This window comes from Pagrus pagrus (genome assembly GCF_965226575.1).
Source record: "Pagrus pagrus genome assembly, chromosome: 19".
In the NCBI taxonomy this organism is placed as follows: Eukaryota; Metazoa; Chordata; class Actinopteri; order Spariformes; family Sparidae; genus Pagrus; species Pagrus pagrus.
The window spans coordinates 8235446-8255000 of record NC_140203.1 but is presented as its reverse complement, the minus strand read 5'-3'; the positions used below and the strand labels follow the sequence as shown (position 1 = coordinate 8255000).

The window sequence follows — 19555 nt, the reverse complement described above, 5'->3', positions numbered from 1 at the left end:
TTTTCCTACAGATGACCTGAATGCTGCACATCGTGTTGTCTTCTTGTGGTTCGCTGAACCTCAGCGGACAAGACTCTCTGCTTGTCTTTTCGTGTAAATCTTATTTTTTATTAAATACACACAGTCATGCACACACACACACACAAACAGTCCAAACAACAACACAAGTAATTGAAGCTTCGTGCTGCCTTGTTATGACTCACACTGATCACAGCTCAGCCTGGGGATTGAAAATGAACGACTGTTTAAATGTTTTCCATTATACAATTTTAAATAACGCCCCTACATGCATTGCAATCTTTATGACCAAAGCGGCATCAATATGTAATCTGGCTGAATTATTCACAGCACTTTGCCTCCCATGTAATCATGAGTTCAGTCAGGTGTGACATACAGTGACTAAGTCTGTGTCAGTAGCACGCACATACAGCAGACACGAGTGTGTGGTATGCAGTGTGTGTGTTAAAGTAAACTGAAATAAATATTAGTGGACAGATAAATGGACCACTGACCTGAGGAACTGCATCTATGTGGGAACAAAACTTTACTGTTGACCCACTCCCAGTGCCAGCACAGGAAGTGGTTAAAGAAACAGAGTGTTTCAGACAGAAGGGGAACATAGTGCTGCTGTCCTGCACAGTACGAGGAAACTGATGTGCTTTTTGAGTATTTAAGCATTTAAACCTGTTCTAGCAGTAACCTAAAACAACATTTATGAACCAGAAAATGAGCGTCATATGTCTTTCCTGCATGAATTTGTTCTACATGTAACGCTTGTCTTGTTTTATGTGCATTTAATGTTCTCATATGTACTATACAGTAGGTAGATATATGAGCCATGCTATATGCTGCATTCATGGACAACAAAGTTTTCAATATTAAGAATGATAAGTCCTGCAGTTAACACGTCAGACAGCAGCTGTCTCTATTGTAGTTTGTGACCTCTGAACTAACTTAAGTGTGTTACTACAGGAAACATGTGATAGGGTCAGTGGCGGTCCTAGCTTGCATGATGCAGTCCCCCCCCACACACACATGAAACTAACTAAAACTAAACTAACTACAATGAGGAGATATAATAAAATACTGCATTATTAGGGACTATTTTCAGTGGCAGGTTAATCCACATCTGTTGCTGTAGTGAGTATTTTGGGGCAGCATGAGGGTGTGTATGTGATAGGGCAAAATAAACTACAGTGCGGCTCATTGATGTGTTTTTTGGAGCTTGATGGCAAAGAGGACGGAGTTAGAACAGGCTCATGGGATTTTCTGATAGGTAAAAAAGTAGAATATCACCAGCGGTCTCCTTCAACCATAACGATCTCTCTCAAACTATACTGTAGCTGCTAAGTACAGGAACTGTAAAATAAGAAAAAAAACAACAATTTTCAAAACACTGTCAGTATAATTCATCATCATCATCATCAATTCATCATAACTAGCATGAATCTCTCGAGGTCTTACGCCGTGTTATGTCACACTGAGCTGTCTCCAGCTGCTGTACAGTGATAACTGATTTATGAAGCATTGCTGAACATTGTGACTGACAGAAACAAACGACGTCACACGGCAGACGCTTAATATGGCATCATAAAAAAGACATTAAAAATCCAATACCATAATGCCTCGGAGCTATGAATATACAGAGATGAATATGTTATTCTAGTCTTCTCAAGTTTCTCTGGCACAGTATGAGATCATTTGACAGCTGAATGGACTTTATGATACTTGAACATTTTCACTAAAAGTTGAGTTGCCTCAGTGGTACAGAGAGGAAAGTTTAGAAACTTTCTTCGGAGCAGTTCAACTGTTCTGACCCACTGATAGTGTGAAACCTTTTACTTAGCCTGAGTAAAAACACTAATACCACAGTGTGGACATACTCTACAAGTCCTGCATTCAAAATCTCATTTTACCTTGAAATATCGCCGAATGTCCCTCTACATTTTCACTATCCATTGTCTTTACAGTTGCTGATCAATCAGGAATAGGGATTTAAGGATACCAGAAACTCACGGCATTATATTATCACGATAAATAGCCCACGATACGATATTTATCACAATATCATAAAAATACAGAAAAAGATGACTTGAACAATGTCCTTTAATAATAAATCTGATGTGTCCAGCATTTATTATTCAAACAGTTTTAAGTTTAAGTACTTCTGCTTTCCTTCTATAGTTTAATAACAGTAGCCGGCCCTGACAGCTGATAGCAGTTACTCGACCACAGATCCCACCGATCTGGCGCCAAAAATGTGTGTTCAGTGGTTGTCGGGTGTAAATGGGTTGACGTTGTGTTGGTGTCACAAAGCTGACACAGCAGATTGTGAGCCCTAGTTTCAGCCGTCGGTAAACACACCGTCACTCTGGCTGTCACAGCCGCAGTATCTCCGGGCTCGTAAAGGTAGAGCGGACAGGCCAGGTGGCGCAGCAGCAGGGCAGCCCAGCAGCAGTGGACAGCCAGCCTGTTTGCTCCACCTAATGAGCCCAGAGATACTCTCGCATCTGGAGGATGAGTCACCCCGACAGGAGCCACAGAGAACCGGGAGAGAGGCCGAAGAGGAAGGTGTGTCGTTGTAATGTCCACCGAAAACAGACATTACCAGAGCTACTGTGTGAGTTATAAGTTTGAATCAAACAAAGAGATTGCAACCAACGAAGCCAACCAATCAGAGGTGGAGGGTCAAGCTGCACAGAGCAGATCAAGCCAGGAAGGCAGTCAGACAGCGGAACGGCATAGAGCATCCAGTCTATCTTCAAAACAAAACACCCTGTGCAGACGCTGGATATACAGCGGTCGGGAAATATTAACAATAAACACACTAAACACATGACCGTCCGCTTCTGAAACGCTCCCAGCAGGATATGAATCCACATCGAGGATGGAACAAAACAGCGTTGCAAAAGCGTCAAAATTTGCCGCCATGTAACTATGATCAGTGGGAGGACGCAACTCAACAAAATATACAACAGAGGTCTCGTAGTTTTTAGACATTTTAATGCAGAAATGTTACATATTCTGAGTCACCAAACTCCAAAGTTTTCACATCCTTACACCTGGATAAATAAAAAGAGGTTTATTTAGCTCCTGGAGACGGAACATCAACTCATCAGGAGCCGATAAGAGCTGCCCTAATTACACTAAATTATACCACTGGAAGGTTTCAACACATGTCATTACATTCAGGTGAGTCTGCACTGCAAGAAGTAAACAGCACATTCTGCTTTTGGCTCTCTGACAGCTCATAGTTGAAGGGTGATAAACGAGTCTTGTTCAGTCAATTATCACCTTAGTTATCTTCTGTTTATTTTTAGCACGTGTGGTATTTTTCTGGTGTGACAGGATTAGTTTCTTCTACGCCTTACTCCATCTCTTACTCGAGTTTTTTCGATGTCCGTGTCAGTCTATTGTGATTTATATTCTGGTCAAAGGTCATTAGAGCAGACAAAAGTAATTCTCATAAAACACTATGATTGACAGAAAGCAGCGATGGTAAATTGTCTGATTCCATTATTCTTCGCTCTGTAAGTGCTCACAGTCGATCCCCTCCCGCTCTCCTCTGACACAACAAGCAGCATTTATAGTCTCACCATGTCCTTTATTCAACCCTTAATATGAAGCGATTTCAAAATGAAGGCATAGCACTGGGACACAACAGCACAGGAGCAGAGATAGAAGATACAAGTAAGATACAAGGCAATACTGAGTGGTACTTTGATCAATACTCTAAACTTAAAGTCCAGCTGAAATCACAAAATTGTTCTTTTTTTTGCAGGAAAATATTAGTTATTTTTGAATTTGTTGCTAATATTATTCTTAATGTTGAAAAGGAAAAAAACGTCCTTCAACATCAAGTGTTTGTGGAGGATTCACAACTGAGATGTAAAAGGGTATTAAAGCACACAGAGGTATAAAAGTGTCACAGTGAAATCACTTCACAGAATTGCAGTGATCAGTGTTTTCGGAGTAAACCTGTTGACTAACAACAAATAATGTTCACAGTACTGAGGAAGAATCCAAAATGGAGATTGTTTTAGCTTCTTACAGTTCAGTTTTTTTTTTACCTCCTCTGTCCAGTTATAAACTGCTCATAAAAAACAGGTATATCTGCTTTTTAGAGCCAATAGTACAAATGTTTTGTGTAAACTCACTTCCTGTCCTTTCACCTGCTCAGTTGTTTAGCAAATCCGTTCTGACTTCTGGGTTTTAGAGTGGGGTGACTTATCCTGACTTAACCATTTTATGTATTAGTTTTTTTTTAGTGTGGTTTTCAGAGTATCACTATTTAAAAGTGATGGGGAGGAAATATTTTTTGATTGGGAAGAAATTAAGAAATTATAAAGTTACCTGACTACATTTATTGCGCTGAATATCAATAATTTATTAGACAGGAAGTAATACCTTGTCTTTTCTCTTCAGAAAGACTTCATACTGCAGATAAGGCTGCAGTATTTGGACTTGCCATAACTGAGGACAACAAAAAAAAATTACTTGCTTGAGACTTGGACCATATGACTTGAATGGCATGTCTGTATGTTCATATTCTGATGTTAGCATTAGCAAAAAGCACAAAGTATAGCTTCACAGAGCTGCTAGCATGCCTGTAAACTCTGTTTAGGATGTGTTGTTAACAGGGAACACAACATGCAGTTTGATTTCAGTTGGACTTTCAGTTGAACGATAAGCATGAATACTGTTTTTATGCTCAAGCTAATACTGTACAAAAGCTAATTCCAACACCAGTGTTATCATACATGTGTATACAGTACTGGATGCTTCATTCAAGCAAATTTCTATTGGCTTCCAAAAGATAAGAAGTGCATTTTTGGAAAAACATGCAGCTGCAAACTCAACACACACACACAAACACACGTACACACACACACACACACACACACACAGTCTTCACACACCCACAAAATCAGATCAGTCCAGAGGAGGAGCGTCTTCATCAGGGATTCTGCTCATCGTCGGGGTCAGCGCCCAGTTCAGATACAGTCTGTATTGCTTTGGCAGCGAGAAACACTGAAAAGGGTACAAAGCTTTCTGTCCATCATGTTCATTAAATACTGCAAATAAATCAAAAACTCAACTGCGACAGCTTCCATAAAACACAAGCCCCGACTCCCTGCGTCTTTTTTGAGTTTACAAGAGCAAAAAAAAATAACATTAAAGCCGAGGAAAGATTAAAGGAAGTGAAGGACGTGGACGAACAGCTCGCTCTCACATGTGGAGTTTCCATCTTTCATGCAGCCTCTGCTTATTCTCAGCTCTCTTGCTCTAGTTTCTCCCTGTTAAAGCCTCTGGCGATCACCTTAATGAGCAATTCCCAGTGAGAGGTGTAACATCCAAAAGTTCACAGAGACTAGGGAATACACAAGGGGGGAAAAAAGCTCAATCCATTATAATACAGATGTCCCAAGTTACAGCTTTAGATGGAGGAAGAACCAGAAGAAAAAGAGTGAGAGGCACAGAAGAAGAGGATGCTCACATTTTCCCTGATCTTGTGTTCCTTGAGTGCCCATTTTATCTCCGATAAAGGACACTTAGTGATATTTGTTCTCTTCCAGTCAGACCCCTTAGGCGACTCTCCTCTACTCCCATGCATACGCTCACACACAAAACACACAAAAACGCATCGTAGTTCTGTTTGTACTTTAAATTACTGAACACAGACCCTGTATCCTCTCGACTTCCGCTTCAAAATATAATCAAATCACTCTCCTTCAAAAGTCATTGAATATACAATTACACTGTATTCTTAAATAACATTAAAGATAATTGATTCAGCCACTTGACTGTGGCTTTCTGAAATCTCCTTTGTCAGTGCGGCTCTGACTCAGCTAACAGCGTTCACCCGGACACAAGGAGAGGAGAAAATGGATGCAATTTCCCCCTTAATGCACTAGTGTTTATGTTGATGCTGAAGAGGGTCAATCCCGGGCAAACACACACACACAAAAAAAAATGTCATCTTCAGATAAACGGTCTTTCTGTCCGCCGGCAGTTCAAAAAATAATACTTCCCATTCTAGAAGAACGTACCCTTTGTGTCCCGGCACAGTATCCTCTTGAAGGCCTTCCTGAAGTCGTTGTTGAAGATGGTGTATATGACCGGGTTGAGACAGGAATTGCAGTAGCCAATCCAAAAGAAGAATTTAAACAAGGGGTTGGGGATGCTGCAAGTTTCAGGGCACACTGCCTGAAGAGAATAAGATAAGAAGAATGGGAACCAGCAGATCACAAAAACTCCCATGACTACAGCCAACACGAAGGTGAACCTCTTCTCCCGGTTCACCATGGCCTTGCGGCGGGATATGGGCGTCCCCTGAATCTTAGATGCTTCCTCGGGTACCAGTTTGGTGCCAGAAGATGTGGCCATAGTGTTTTTGTATCTGCAGGCCAGGTTCAGCACCTGGACTTTGAACCCTTTGCTTAAAGTTTGCTCGTCAGTCTTGTTCGTCTCTCGTTTGCTGTCAGCTCTGAGATCACCCTCCTCTTCCATTTCCAGTTCGGCATCAGAGGCAGAGCTGGAGTCGGGAAGCGTGTCGCCTCCTTCGTCAGAATGTGTGTGGGACTTTTTTTTGGGAACAGCTGAGAGGATCTGGCTTTCACGCTGGGGGATTGAAGGGGGGGATGATTTTTGGACTGGACCGGCACTCGGATCAGGAGGGTAGTCCTGGCTAGGGGTATTCCCAGGCGGCTTTTGGAGTGGAGAATCCAAGCCAGACATTTTGGTCAGTACTTTTTCTTTTTGGCCATCAGTCGTATCTCCTTGATCCCCGTTCTGTTGCGACTGCTCTGATAACTTCACTGGAGGCTCACTGGTTGCCATGCTGGCATTTCGTCCTGCAGCCTTTTTTTGCTTCTGTCCAAGCGGGCAGCGTGTGTGCTGCTTAGCGATCTGATAAATCCTCACATACACCAGAATCATTATCACACAGGGGGCAAAGAACGAGCCAATGGTGGAGTACAGAATATACCAGCGCTCGTTGTTCAGTTCGCACACCTCTTCACCTCCTTCGCTCTTGTCCAGGGTGAGAAGAGGAGGGAAAGAGATGACCGCAGAGATCAGCCAGACAACGATAATGGCTGCCTTGATACGTATGGGAGTGCGCTTGGCGCCATAGGACACGGGCCGAGAGATAGACAGGTAGCGGTCCAGCGCTATTGCGCACAGGTGCACAATGGAGGAGGTGCAGAAGAGAACATCCAGCGCCAGGTAGATTTCACACCAAATGGAGCTAAAGGCCCAGTAGCCCTGCAGCTCGTTCGCCAACGAGAAGGGAATAATAAGCGTGGCCACTAAAATATCGGCTGCAGCCAGAGACACCAGGAAGAGGTTCTGAGCCCCCTTCAGGGATCGTGACGTCAGAACAGCGATAATGACCAAGATGTTCCCGACGATGGTCAGGAGCATCATGAAGGTGATGGCGATGGCAAAGGCTGCGGTGGCTTGCGGCGTGTAAGGCGAGGGCCTGACGGTGCTGCGGTTGCAGGGTCGGGTGCCGGAGATGAAGCTGATGTTCCTGTTGGGGAGACCGCCGAGCTCCGACAGGCAGGGGGCATCTGGAGCAGCTGCCATGGTGGTTACAGGAGCTTTATGAGCGGTCTCTTACAGACTGAGAGACAGCAGACGGGTGTTTCTATGGTGAACCATGGAGAGGCAGGATGATGGTCGGTCAAGGTGAAGCCATGTGATCTTTGTAATGCAAGGAGGACCTACGAGAGAAAGATACGAGTGTAGTCCACATCATTACATGTACTTTTTATACATATATACATTTTATGTTGATAATTTATTACTAGATGTTTTCAACAACATTTCTTACATATTGCACCTTTAAGTAAATGAGTTGACACTTTGGATAAAGGCACTACATAGGGGGGAGTTTTCCTTATCCAAATCCAGGGTCTAAAGGTGTGTTCACATCATCACCTCCTCCATTATTGTGTACATATTCGGTCTCCTCTGTGCAGTTGACATCTATTTCATGTCTGTCCATCCTGAGTGAAGGATTTATCCTCTGTGGCTCTTCCTGAGGTTTCTCCCATTTATTTTTTCCTGCTAAAAGGTTTTTTTTCTTTCCGGGGAGTTTTTCCTCACTCTAATCGATGGTGTGTGTCGTTCACTGTACAGAGTGTGAAGCCTACTGACACAATATGATTTGTGATTGTGGGCTCTGTGGATTGGATTGACTTGACTTGCATGGTGTGCGTTCATTTTAATTGATCTTTGTCTCTACTGGAAGTGAAAGACGGACACAGAACTAATGTTTGTTCGGAAAATAGTGAGCTGGGATCATTAGACAGCAGAAGAGAAAACATATTTGTGACACTAAATCAATCACTGTTACACGACCTCTACACCAATATTGGCACGTATATGCAGCTTTTTCAAAACACAGGTAAACCTGCTGAAAATAGCCGTTTGACTTTTTCACATTGCGGGAGATGAATTTGCCTTTCTGTTTTATTCTTCTTTGTTTGTCATCACGAAAGTGCATGAAAAACAGGGAACAATGTTCAGGCGCTGCTTGAACAGAGATGGATGGAAAAGCATGAGCAAGCCAACGGCCTCATGGCGCCTGAAGAGAGGTGAATAGTAGCGTATTCACACGGGTGTTTGTCCAGTGTGAGAGGGTTATTAGTGTACACTGATTTTAACCTAAAAATGAGGATGCCTTTCAGCCTTGCTTCCAATCCAGCCCAAAAAGCATTTTCCCCATAGCCTGCCATGAGAAAAGAGATGTCTGTAAAACTGTTGACAGGACACCAAGAACTGCAATGTCTATGGGCCGAGTGGGGACTTGTGGGCGGGTCCAGCGGTAGAAACTCTACTGTGCATATTCAATGAGCCGTATAACCAGGAAGTAAACACAGAAGCCAGAAAACTGTGCTGGGCGAGCGAACCTCATCGGTTTGAATGGCCGCCATCTTTGCATCCGGTATCTAGTTCTTATATAAATCTAAGTCTCTGACAGGGAGCAATCAACTGCTAGCTACGTTAGCATTGTAGCCATGTAACACAGCGCCACCTGGAGGTCCAGAGTGGTAAATACTGTGCTGACCAACGCAGAGTGCTGCACGCTTGTTTCTCTGTGAATACACCCTCAGGATGGAGGCTGTTGTGTGGCGCTTGTAAAACTCCAGGATTTATGATGCTGAGCTCTTGTAAAAGACATTTTGATGATTCCTGGTAAAATAAAGGTGAAATAAAATAAAAACAATGCGATCAATATAATTGACTTGACTTCTGTTTGCATATATTTTATGCAGAGTCAGTGTGGTGATAATGAGCCAGTGGCAGGTGGAGGAAGCAGAGAGACAAATAAAAGTATATAAGTCAAGATTTTCAAACTGAAACTGAGTCAATGGAGAAATGTTTGTTAGGTTTTTTAGAAACTTAGTTCTGACATTTGTACTTATCTCAGCCCCTTTCTAAAGCCAAATTTAGCTATTTCATAGATTGTTGTTGTTGACCTCCTCACACTGTGTGTTCAGTCTTTATCTGGTTGCTCTGACACAAAGGAAGTGGTGAAGATTGACGCTGATATTGGAGAATCTTCAACACCATCTTTTAGGAACCGACCAGCTGTTGAGCTGCTGAGCAAACTGCTATGTAAATAAGTCAAGAGGGAAATTTTGTGTGAGAGACTGTTTTTTACTTAAAAAATAAGCAGAATCTCTCTCCCCCATCCATAATTATTGCTTTATTTTTTGTTGTTCAGTGGATAAGACTCTCTTGATACTGTTTATTACAAATGTATATATCAAAACATTACACTTCCATCTGTAGAGGTGTGTTCTGCAAGTTTCAAGTGTTGAAAGCACAAAAAAAATAAAGAGGAAACAAAAACCCTTAATTGAGTAAAATCTCCCTATTCCTCTTGATGTAATGTACTGATGTATGCTCTTCATGGATGTATTTTTATTTTAGCCATCGACCAATAGCAAAGTCAGACTAATATTTGAGTGTCATGTTTATTAGGTCACAATAAACCACTTCAATGGAAGGGCTTGGTATTACATACACAGCAGAAGACAAAGCTGAAGCCAGGATATGTTTTCATACAGCTACACCAACTTTGTACCATACATGTGTTTTGGTTGGTTTGGAGCCGTCAGATTTAGATTTCATGCCTCCTCAGCTGCTGATTGAGGAGTTCAGGGTCCATATTCTTCTTCTTCAATCTAATTATATATGTCTCTTTCTGCAGCTCTGCCTCTCTTCATTTCTATATATATATTTGACCATTTATGTTTGTTAGAGCATCTTTAAACCAGTGATCCAAACTGAAAGCTGTTTATTTTCTGTGTTGAGTTCATTAAAATTGATAAATCCAGATGTTTTCACCATTAAACATGTGGCTGCACAGAGGGGAATCTGTACATTTAACATGGATGACACATGACAGTAATCTAATTACTTTGCTTAAATTCTCAAAATAAACTCAAATCTCTACTTACTGGATTATGTAGATCTTCACTCCAGCTGCGTCATTCAGTGCCAGCAACTTTTAAAGTTGATTTTCTTGCGCAAATACGCAGAATTTCGATGAAAATATCCGGTGATGCGCCAACAAACAGGAGCACAAAGTCCACTGTGGGTGCTTTGATCCCTACAGAGTAAAAGCGGAGGGTCAGGAACGAAAAACAGAGCTGGGAAATTATATTTTTTTTAAAAAAACGTAGGTCCAGTTTAGATCTGTGAGGAAGAAACTGAAGTTCTCTAAAGAAGCGGATCTCGTCCTCCGTCAGGGCTCCTCTTTACATCCCGCTCGGTGCTTCCAGTCCGGACGCTGGAGACAGACTCTGCTCGCTGAGGGAGATGTGGAGGAAATGATGCGGATGTTACCGGATAAACGAGGACGCGCTTTTTTACGCGCAGCTTCTTCTCCGGGACTCCAGACGGTCCTCACCCCGGCTGTGCGCTTCATCTCCGCGGGTGGGAGTCAGGTTAAAGGTGCAACACAGCGTCACATGTGACAGTAATCCTTTATACTTGTAGTTACTTTACAAATTAAGATTTTTACAAACAAAACATGAAGAACTAACAGTTTAGCTTTAACCACTAGTCGAGTAATCAATTAGTTAATCAGTTAATTATCAAAAAAACTAAAGAAAACTATAACTGATCATTTTAATGAAACATTTCATAGTTTTTAGCTTCTCAAATGTGACAATGTGCAGCTTTTCTTTGTCTTTTTTGAGTTTTGAACTGTGGATTAAGAAGATAATCTGCAGATGAATCCAGACTTAGTTGCAATCCAACACAAAATAGTGTAATAACATGTAAAATCCTGTTTTTACATTAATGCATCAAGGACATTTTACTGCTTTGAGTACTTTCATTTTGATACTTTAACAACCTTTTCCTGATTAAGCTGACAGACTCTTACTTCATTGACTCATTATTTTCATGCCCAAACAAACTAAATCAACTCTCTTTGTTTTCATGACTGAATAAACAAACTGATCTTAAAGGACAACACAGTTTCATACTGTTTTACTTTGTTTATATGTGGCGGACCCTGCCACCTTTCTCGCTTCAAACAGTGTTTGTATTATAACCTCATTAATATTGTAATTATTAAAATTCTGAGTTTAAATTTATTCTCGAAAAAAACTACATAGTGCCCCTTTAAGTAACATGTACCAAACCGAAAAATAAATAAAAAAGTTTAAAAAAAATTGATGGAAATGAGTACTTTTACTTAAGTACATGAGTACTTCTTCCCCCATGGTTTACCTTGCATTGTGGGTAATGTAGGCACCATGTTTTGAATAATGAAGACGATTACGTGGAATAAAAAAGTTGATAATTCTGGTTCTGATGCATCAATTTTGATCATTTGTTTTTAAACTGTCCATAATCAGTCTCACAGGCTTTTCATAATCTGGCACCTACATTATCCACAATGCATCTTAACCTCTGAGTGACATCGCCGGAGGCAATTGATCAGATTAGACATGCAGCTTCCTCTGGAGCCACAAAGGCTTTATACCACTTTTTTTCACATATGCAGTAGTACGGCGCGAGACCTGTAAATACACTTTAATGTGGAAAATTAATGGACTTGCCCTTTAATGTAAAAAATTTAATGATTTCAGTGAACTTTCAGCTGTTTATTCATTCATTATAAGTTCTGAAGTGGCCTGAAAACAAAAAACGAGAACTTTAACGCTACCTTGAATTGAATAAAACTGAAAGATTTATGTTTGTATGAAAATGTTAATTCAGTTGATTTGTTTGTACTTTTCTCCTGAAGAAGAAAAACAGGAAATAAAAAACAGTTTGACATCATCTATCTGCTGTGACACCAAACATTACTCAGATATAACGATATAATGGATGAATTCTTCCCTCTGGCCAACATTCCCATCAAAGACCGAAAAAAAAAATCCTCCAATAACTCCCAATCACATTAACTCATCTGTATCCGACATATTCATCATTTATCTGCTTGTTTTGTGATTTCGGCGCGTTTGACCAAATTATGTCCTTTAATTACCCTCCACACAAATACAATGGCCTCTGTCATTAAAAGACTATTAAAGCCTGTTTAATATTCAGGTCCTTTACTTTTGATTAAAACTTATAATCACTGCATTTGTTTTGGGTTTTTTTTACCATTTGAATAACAAAACAACAGCAGTATTGTATTGAATATCTAATGTAATGGAATGGAAATGTATGCATATCAGGAGCATCTCTGTGGGCGGAAACATGCAGGAGACTCAGAAGATTAATGTCTGCAGGAGGTGAATTTTGGGGAAGATGAAACTCAACAGAACTTTCTCCGTTTGTGTCTGAAGTTTTTAACCGTTCAGTCAGAGTTTAAATGTGTAAGTATAAATATCTTCATGTGACCTGGTGATGGACCGAGGACACGAACATGTTCCATGCAAGTACGTGAACATGTCAAACACACGAACCAGGAAATACAGGAAGTTTACGCACTATCTGTTTCCTTGTTTCAAAGTCAGTGGGTTTTCTGACGCCGGTGGTGGTTGACACAACTGTAAGAGATTTTCACGTTTTCTTCTACAACATAAAAATACCCCATGTTTGATCAGTGTATAGTAAATTGTGTTGAGCATAGTGTAGAAAAACACTTACTATTGGTAATGTCAAGGCAATGCAACTGCGATGTAGGTTGGTTTGGTTCATTACCACTTCAAAAATAGTGAAAATTGTGGTTATTTGATAAGATTATCTTGCTGAGCAGAGAGTGTAAGTATCATTATATAGGCTTTTTGTCGAGGGGACCAGGACGATGCTAACTTCCAGGTTAAACTACAAAAATACATCATCCCTGCAGCACTCTGTCCTCCTTTTTCCTAGTCTCCACAATACCTTGTGCAATTTATGGGCAGTGTTGTCCAGTCATTTAAGCGGAACAGGTTAACAAGACGGTAATTCTCATTTTGAGAGCGATTGCCACGCTGTATCAATCATTCATGAATATTTAGGCTAGCAATTTTGTAGACCAAATGCTGATACTGTCGTTGCTAGCCCACTTAGCTAGATGCCTTGATCTCTTTGTCACTTTCCTCGGCCATTCCTGAGCAGTTTTTCTGGAGTGTCAGGGCCTTGGTCCTGCTGATCAATCAGTGGAAATCAATGATATTCACTTCGCCTGTCAGTCCTTTTTAATGTTTTAGCTGATCGGTGTGTAAAGCATTCACGTGCAAAATGTGCAAAAATGCTGATTTCTGGGTTTAAGGACTACAAACTGCACCACTCTACATGTAGAGGTGTAAAAAAAGTACAGTATTCGCCTCAGATGTTGTGGATGGGAAATGTAAATTTGAATACTCAAAGTTTGCAGTTTTCATTGTTCAGCACAAACAGCAGAGTCATCTTATCTCCTCGGTCCAGCTAGAAACTCATTTCCAGAGGTGTCGGTGTTAAACCTTCTGTTTCCTCCTCAGGTGGCTGCAGAAAGTGAAGCAGCATCATGTCAGTTTTTAAATTCTTCCTCCAAAGTCGGTGACTGCGTTCTTCCTCGACCCCGACACAGCTTTACTGGCAGGAAAGGGTTTCGTTCCTGGAATCTCAGCTAACTGCCAAATATTTATCTCCAGCTCAGTTTATTGTCATGCAGGTAGGCTGGCGGAAAATTGCTCTGACATTTACACTTGACATATAGTAACAAACAACAGTCAAACAGTGGAGCTAAGAGAGCACAAGTGTCCATTACTGAGAAGTCAAGCTGACAGAATGAGGACAAAACCTTGAAACTGTGCAGAAAGTAGAGAGATTTTTTGTCTTTATAATTTTTACTCAATGAGTCAATGAATTAAATAATAATGTCTTTTGTTCTGTGTAGAGACGGGACAGAATGAAACAACAGTGATTAACTAAAACCAGGTGTGTTGATGTGCAGGAGACTACAAGCTCTCTGCGTCAGAGGGAAAAGAAACAAACGAGTAAGGCTGACCGACAATAAGAAGGAACAACTCTTTGCTTTTTCATGATAACGGGTTAATTTATCTCGTTATGTCGGGATAACAAAGATCTTTTTCTCGTTGAAGACAACATAAACAATTTAACTCTTTATTACGGTTTGAACCATGACCGCTCAGGACTTCCATACATGGGTCATTCTACAGAAACGTCCACAGAAACATCCAAAAAATTTAAAAAAAAAAAAAAATTTACTTCCTTTTTACAACTTAAACCACATATTTCAGAAGTCATTGACTCTATGAATACACATTAATGAAATCTTAATCACTTATCTTTTTTTTAAACTGGTGTTACCCATAAGGAAGGTAACAGCAGTGACAATACAGAGCATCAAATGCTGTCAATAATGTAAAACTCACTGAATCATGTGATATCTGGAGTGAATATTTCCCCGAACAGACAAGAGACAGTGGACTGAACCATGTCCTTTCTTTACAGATCTTCAGTTGATTTTTATTTCAAAATAATAGACTTTGTCACATGATAACGCCAGTGACACGACTCCCAGGAATTATTACTTTCATTATACATTTTATAATTTTATTTTTTTGTCATTTCCATCATATATTTGATAGCTATGTATACGTTATTGGTTTTGAGCTCATAAAACGTCACTTTCCGTCTATACTTGACTGTGGGGACAAGTAGTCAGAAAATAACTGAAAAAATAAATAACTGATTAAAAACAGCAATTGATGGTCAAAGAGGAAGTCATCGTCCAAATAACCTGTTGTTTTATGATAACGTATGAAAAAAAAAAAAAAAAAAGTCTCCAGGTGTCATTTTTCTGTAAAGGAAGAAAAAGAAAAAGAAACATTTCTATAGAATGACTCACATAATTGTGTTTATGAACATTTAAATCCATAAAATAACCAGCAATGACAGCCGTCAGCTAAACACAGTCAGAGGTGGAAGGTAGCAGATTGAGGTACCTCTACTTTGTACTCGTAGAAAATTGTATGACATCTGAACTCTGACGATGACGTTAAAAGGACAACACAATTTCATATTGTTTTACTTTGTTTATATGTGGCGGACCCTGCCACCTTTCTAGCTTCAAACAGTGTTCTCTGACCTTATTTTCCTCTGAGAACAGCTTGTTTATTCACTTATGGAAGAGATAGATGAAAGATTGTGACATTAATTTAAAGAAAAATACAATTCTGCAATTTCCTTGATCAAATTATATAATTATATACATACCAGTGAAGACAAATCTCAGATACAGGTATGTTTGTTGGTTTTATTAATAAATAGTTCAGTCTCAGGTCAGGCTAGTTCATCTCTCTGCTGGTGTTTTCCTGCCCTCTAGTGGCAGCATTAAGGTGCTGCAGGGAGGCAGGTGTAGCGACCGTGGTGGATGTGTGACTTTCCTCTGGTTTGTTGGCAGGAGTGTGACCTTTGTTATTCGTCTTGAGGGCGGACGCCACATCGTGGAAAACTCCATGATAAAAGCTTGCATCTTTCTCCTTCCCAGCAGCACTGCTCTTCTTCTCCACCTGTGCTTTTAAGGTGTCTGGTGAAGAGCAGAAGAAGGGAAGAGTCAGACGTTCCTGCAGTACTAAATGCAGTAAAATGTCTCCTGTGACTGTTTTATATGACATCATTAAATTGTTACTACTCGTGCATTAATGTAAAAGCAGGATTTTACTGTTTTAATTAAAAAAAGACTATTTTCATGGCAGTACAAAGAGTGTACACACCACAGTGGTAGAGACGGCGAACTCTCTCGATGTCCGTCTCTGTCATTTTAACTCTCTGTCCCATCTCCTTCATTTCACCGTGGGGGATGATGGTGGGCAGACCGTTAGATGAAAAAAACTTGCTGAAGCAGGAATAAAATAACATTTAAACAAAAATAACAATAACGAATCTTTTGATATGCTTTAGTATTTTGGACACTTTACCCTCCGTAGTGCATGATAGAAGAGATGTCGTAATCGAGGTCAAGGGTTTGGCCTTGAAGTTCATTGAAGTTTTTCTCCATCCCTGAAACACATCGATTATCCTGTACCTCAAGGGTAAAAAGATACTGCTTTTCTCTCGTCTTATAATTGTTTGGCATTAAAAGTATGCCGAATAAGCCATTAGCCATTCCTGTTTGCAGTGTACCATTTAATGTGCAGACATCTACGACTGGAATACTTTGATACTGAAGAAAACTTAAAAATATGATGATTCTAAGGCAAGTTCTGTATGGAGGACAGAGATTGCCGAAATCAGAAAAATAAATGATTCTACATGAATTGATGCACTATTGATTGCACCAAATATTAAAAATGCATGTTTGGGAATGCCAAACATCATTTAAACTAAAGGTAACACACAGCTAGCTGTTAGCTCACATGCTAACAGGCATTTAATAGGGAAAAAACATCCGTTTTAATCTGCTTTTGTATTAATTTCCCCATTTATTTACATACTTTTAACTGTTCATTTTATTTATTTATTTTAAAATACATTTCTTTATGTATTCATGTCTATTTTACCCTCTTTTTTGGTGCATTAAATACAATTTTAAGCTTATTTGGAGTCATTTTTATTTTGGCAGTTTCAATCCTCCATATAACTGAAGCTCTTTTCTCTTTGATTTCTCAGTTGACTTATTGATGTCTAGAGATGATCTTCATTTTGATATATTACCCTTCATTATGTTATGGGAAAGAACTTGGATGTACTGCCCGCGGTCTGTCCTGGTGTGTTCATGGTGGAAGCCCAGAGAGTGAAGAATCTCATGGACGATGTTACCCAGGTTGCATGTCGGCCCAATAAACACTGGTTGCTCTCCGCCGATGAAGCCCACATATGAAGCACAGCTAGAATTAATGATTTTCATGTCACTTAAACGTTTGAGACATTCATTTAGAGCTAAAACAATAAGTTGATTGGTAAAACATTTTTTTATTCTTCTATAATTGGATTTATAAGAAACTAATTATCAGTTGCAGTCCTGAATTCATTATAAAATACTCAAAGTTTTCATACCCTTTGCTGGATTTGAAGAGCAGGTAGTTTGTCTCATCGTTGCGCTTGTGGAAGGACACACAGGTGTGTCCAGACACCATCGCCATCGCAGAGAGGATGTCGTATTTCTGACTCGCTGGGAAATGCACAGAAACAGTGAAACACAGAGTCAGGGACATGATGCAGTGAGCTTATGTCAGACTTACCCAACTCTGAGCTGATCTCATACGATATCTCCAGCGTCGGCCACGTGCTCTCCACTGCATTCCTGTCAGCCTGTAAGGACAAACAATCAACTTCAAGTATGAAGCAGGTAGTGTACAGTTTCTTTTCTCAGCTTTTTTCTGAAAACAGCTGCAGAAAACAACAGTTATTTTGATTTGCCTAACTTTGAAATATCTGGGGGTTCATGTGCTGTCGGAATTTGCGGAAAAATGTTTTCCGACTGGTGTTTCCTGTATTTGACTAGAGAGAAGAGCAAAGGAAACATGTAAGAAGTCTGAAGAACGACTTCCCAAATTGTAAAATGGGACCGTGCGACGAGTTTCAACATTTTTAAACGTGACACATCTGGATAGAGAAGATAGATGAAGGACACCTCGGGACAATTTCCAGCTGTGTTTGTGGCGACCAAACTAGGTATTTTAAAGAAAAATACGTTTTCCCAACCCTAACCAAGTGGATTTTGCTCCTAAACTGAACCAGAGCATGAACACAGTGTACATATAACATAAAATTTAAAAAAATAACCAAAAGAAAAAATATATACCTGTGGTTTGCCGAAATATGCAACTCAAACATTCATTCTGGCCCTGAGGATTTTACAACTTTTCTCAGAAAATGTTTTGATGGTGAAACAAAACACCAAAAAAGAACCTGTGACGTCATTTGATCCATAAAAATATTGATTATTGCTGCTTTCAAGCTGCCGTTTGCCATCTGATGGTGCGGTTGTTGCATATGTTCTGTTGGTTTTGGACGGTAATTCTGATTTTTCAAACTTTGAAAGTTGACCCAACAATGCGAGTGTAACAACAGATGGTATGGAGGCATGGTGGGAAAAGTAGGATCCACCAAGTCAGGATCTCGTCCACTGATGCTTCTAGTTTGACCTTTACTTCTCAGTGAATTTGTTTCTCTCAAGCCTCCCAACTTTGTGCAATTATACATTATAACTTACACACAGCATTTAAAACATTTCACTCGTTTCACTCACTGACAGAACCATGTCTCCCTCCACCACTGCGTATTGCTTGGTCGTCAGCTCTGTCATAAAGAGCAAAAGAAAAATAATATTGATATAATTTTTCTTTTTGGGTCAAGCTTTTTATTCACAACTGTGAGTTAAATTGAATTAAATACATGTTGGCAGGTTAAAACAGTGTGTTTTCACCTTCTATAGTCTCTGGGTTAGACTCTATATACTTCAGTGCCCTGGTGAACCAGTCATCCGGATGTGCTGTGAAAACACATCTGTACATTAAAGAAACACACAAATCTAACCAACGACAAGATATTGATCGATTCAGGCTTAAATCAGACCAGGCTTTTACCTTTTTTGTGTTCCTGTATCGGACCAGACTCGACTAAACACAACAGATGAAAGAAAAATCACTAGTTTGTAAAATCAAACTGTGAAACGTGCTGATTTCTTACCATCTGTGGGAGAATTGACAAACAGAAGTGCAGCGAGCAGCAGATGCAGCATGATCTCAGAGGTCAGGACAGACAGACTGATGCTCGTTAGTGACGTTAAGTAAAATCACCTGTGAGCTGCTGCCTCATTTATTCCTGTGAGGCTCAGAGGAGGACACGTTTAACACATTTCAGAGAGAAATTGTTATTTTTGTTAATGTTTTGCAGTTATTTTGCAGGTAAAGATTTCTGATGGGAAAAAACACGTTATCATCATCATATTTTAAAAATATGGTGCATTATTATAGATTAAAATACTCCCAACGAACATAAAAGAGATCCTCGACCAGCTACACCACTAAGATGCTGCCTACATGTGAATGTTTCTAACCCTCACCCTGATATGTAAATAAAGGTTGAATCAATCAATCAATTAAATCTAGGTACAATTAGAATACCACTTAATTCATAGGGT

At 40.0% G+C, this 19555-nt stretch overlaps 2 protein-coding genes across 3 annotated transcripts; both read right to left on the bottom strand.

Moving 5' to 3' along the window:
- Positions 1–3061: 3061 nt before the first annotated feature.
- LOC311274808 (alpha-2B adrenergic receptor) lies at positions 3062–10798 on the bottom strand. Its single transcript, XM_084382801.1, has 2 exons — positions 10476–10798; positions 3062–7727 (listed from the first exon to the last, which is right to left on the bottom strand). Exon 2 carries the CDS (start codon positions 7588–7590, stop codon positions 6037–6039), a length of 1554 nt encoding a protein of 517 aa, XP_084238927.1. The 5' UTR covers positions 7591–7727; positions 10476–10798; the 3' UTR covers positions 3062–6036.
- A 4912-nt stretch (positions 10799–15710) lies between these two features.
- LOC311275026 (zinc metalloproteinase nas-4) lies at positions 15711–19411 on the bottom strand. 2 transcript variants are annotated; one of them, XM_084383162.1, is made up of 10 exons: positions 19102–19411; positions 18999–19031; positions 18839–18904; positions 18662–18711; positions 17652–17721; positions 17467–17581; positions 17125–17297; positions 16389–16470; positions 16185–16306; positions 15711–15997 (listed from the first exon to the last, which is right to left on the bottom strand). In XM_084383162.1, the coding sequence occupies exons 1-10, from the start codon at positions 19151–19153 to the stop codon at positions 15756–15758; spliced, it is 1005 nt and encodes a 334-aa protein (XP_084239288.1). In that variant the 5' UTR covers positions 19154–19411; the 3' UTR covers positions 15711–15755. The 2 variants fall into 2 exon arrangements, with proteins under 2 accessions (XP_084239288.1, XP_084239289.1); XM_084383163.1 differs by lacking the exons at positions 18662–18711; positions 18839–18904; positions 18999–19031 and having other exon boundaries at positions 19102–19410.
- Positions 19412–19555: the final 144 nt, after the last annotated feature.

Bases quoted from the DNA above. Each gene is read 5' to 3' on its own strand.
- LOC311275026 (XM_084383162.1), bottom strand. From the start codon at position 19,153: ATGCTGCATCTGCTGCTCGCTGCACTTCTGTTTGTCAATTCTCCCACA. The intron at 17,722-18,661 runs GTGAGTGAAACG...TTGTCCTTACAG, and splicing joins AGGGAGACATGGTTCTGTCA to GCTGACAGGAATGCAGTGGA. The intron at 16,471-17,124 runs GTAATATATCAA...GATGTGTTTCAG, and splicing joins TTCCCATAACATAATGAAGG to GGATGGAGAAAAACTTCAAT.
- LOC311274808 (XM_084382801.1), bottom strand. From the start codon at position 7,590: ATGGCAGCTGCTCCAGATGCCCCCTGCCTGTCGGAGCTCGGCGGTCTC.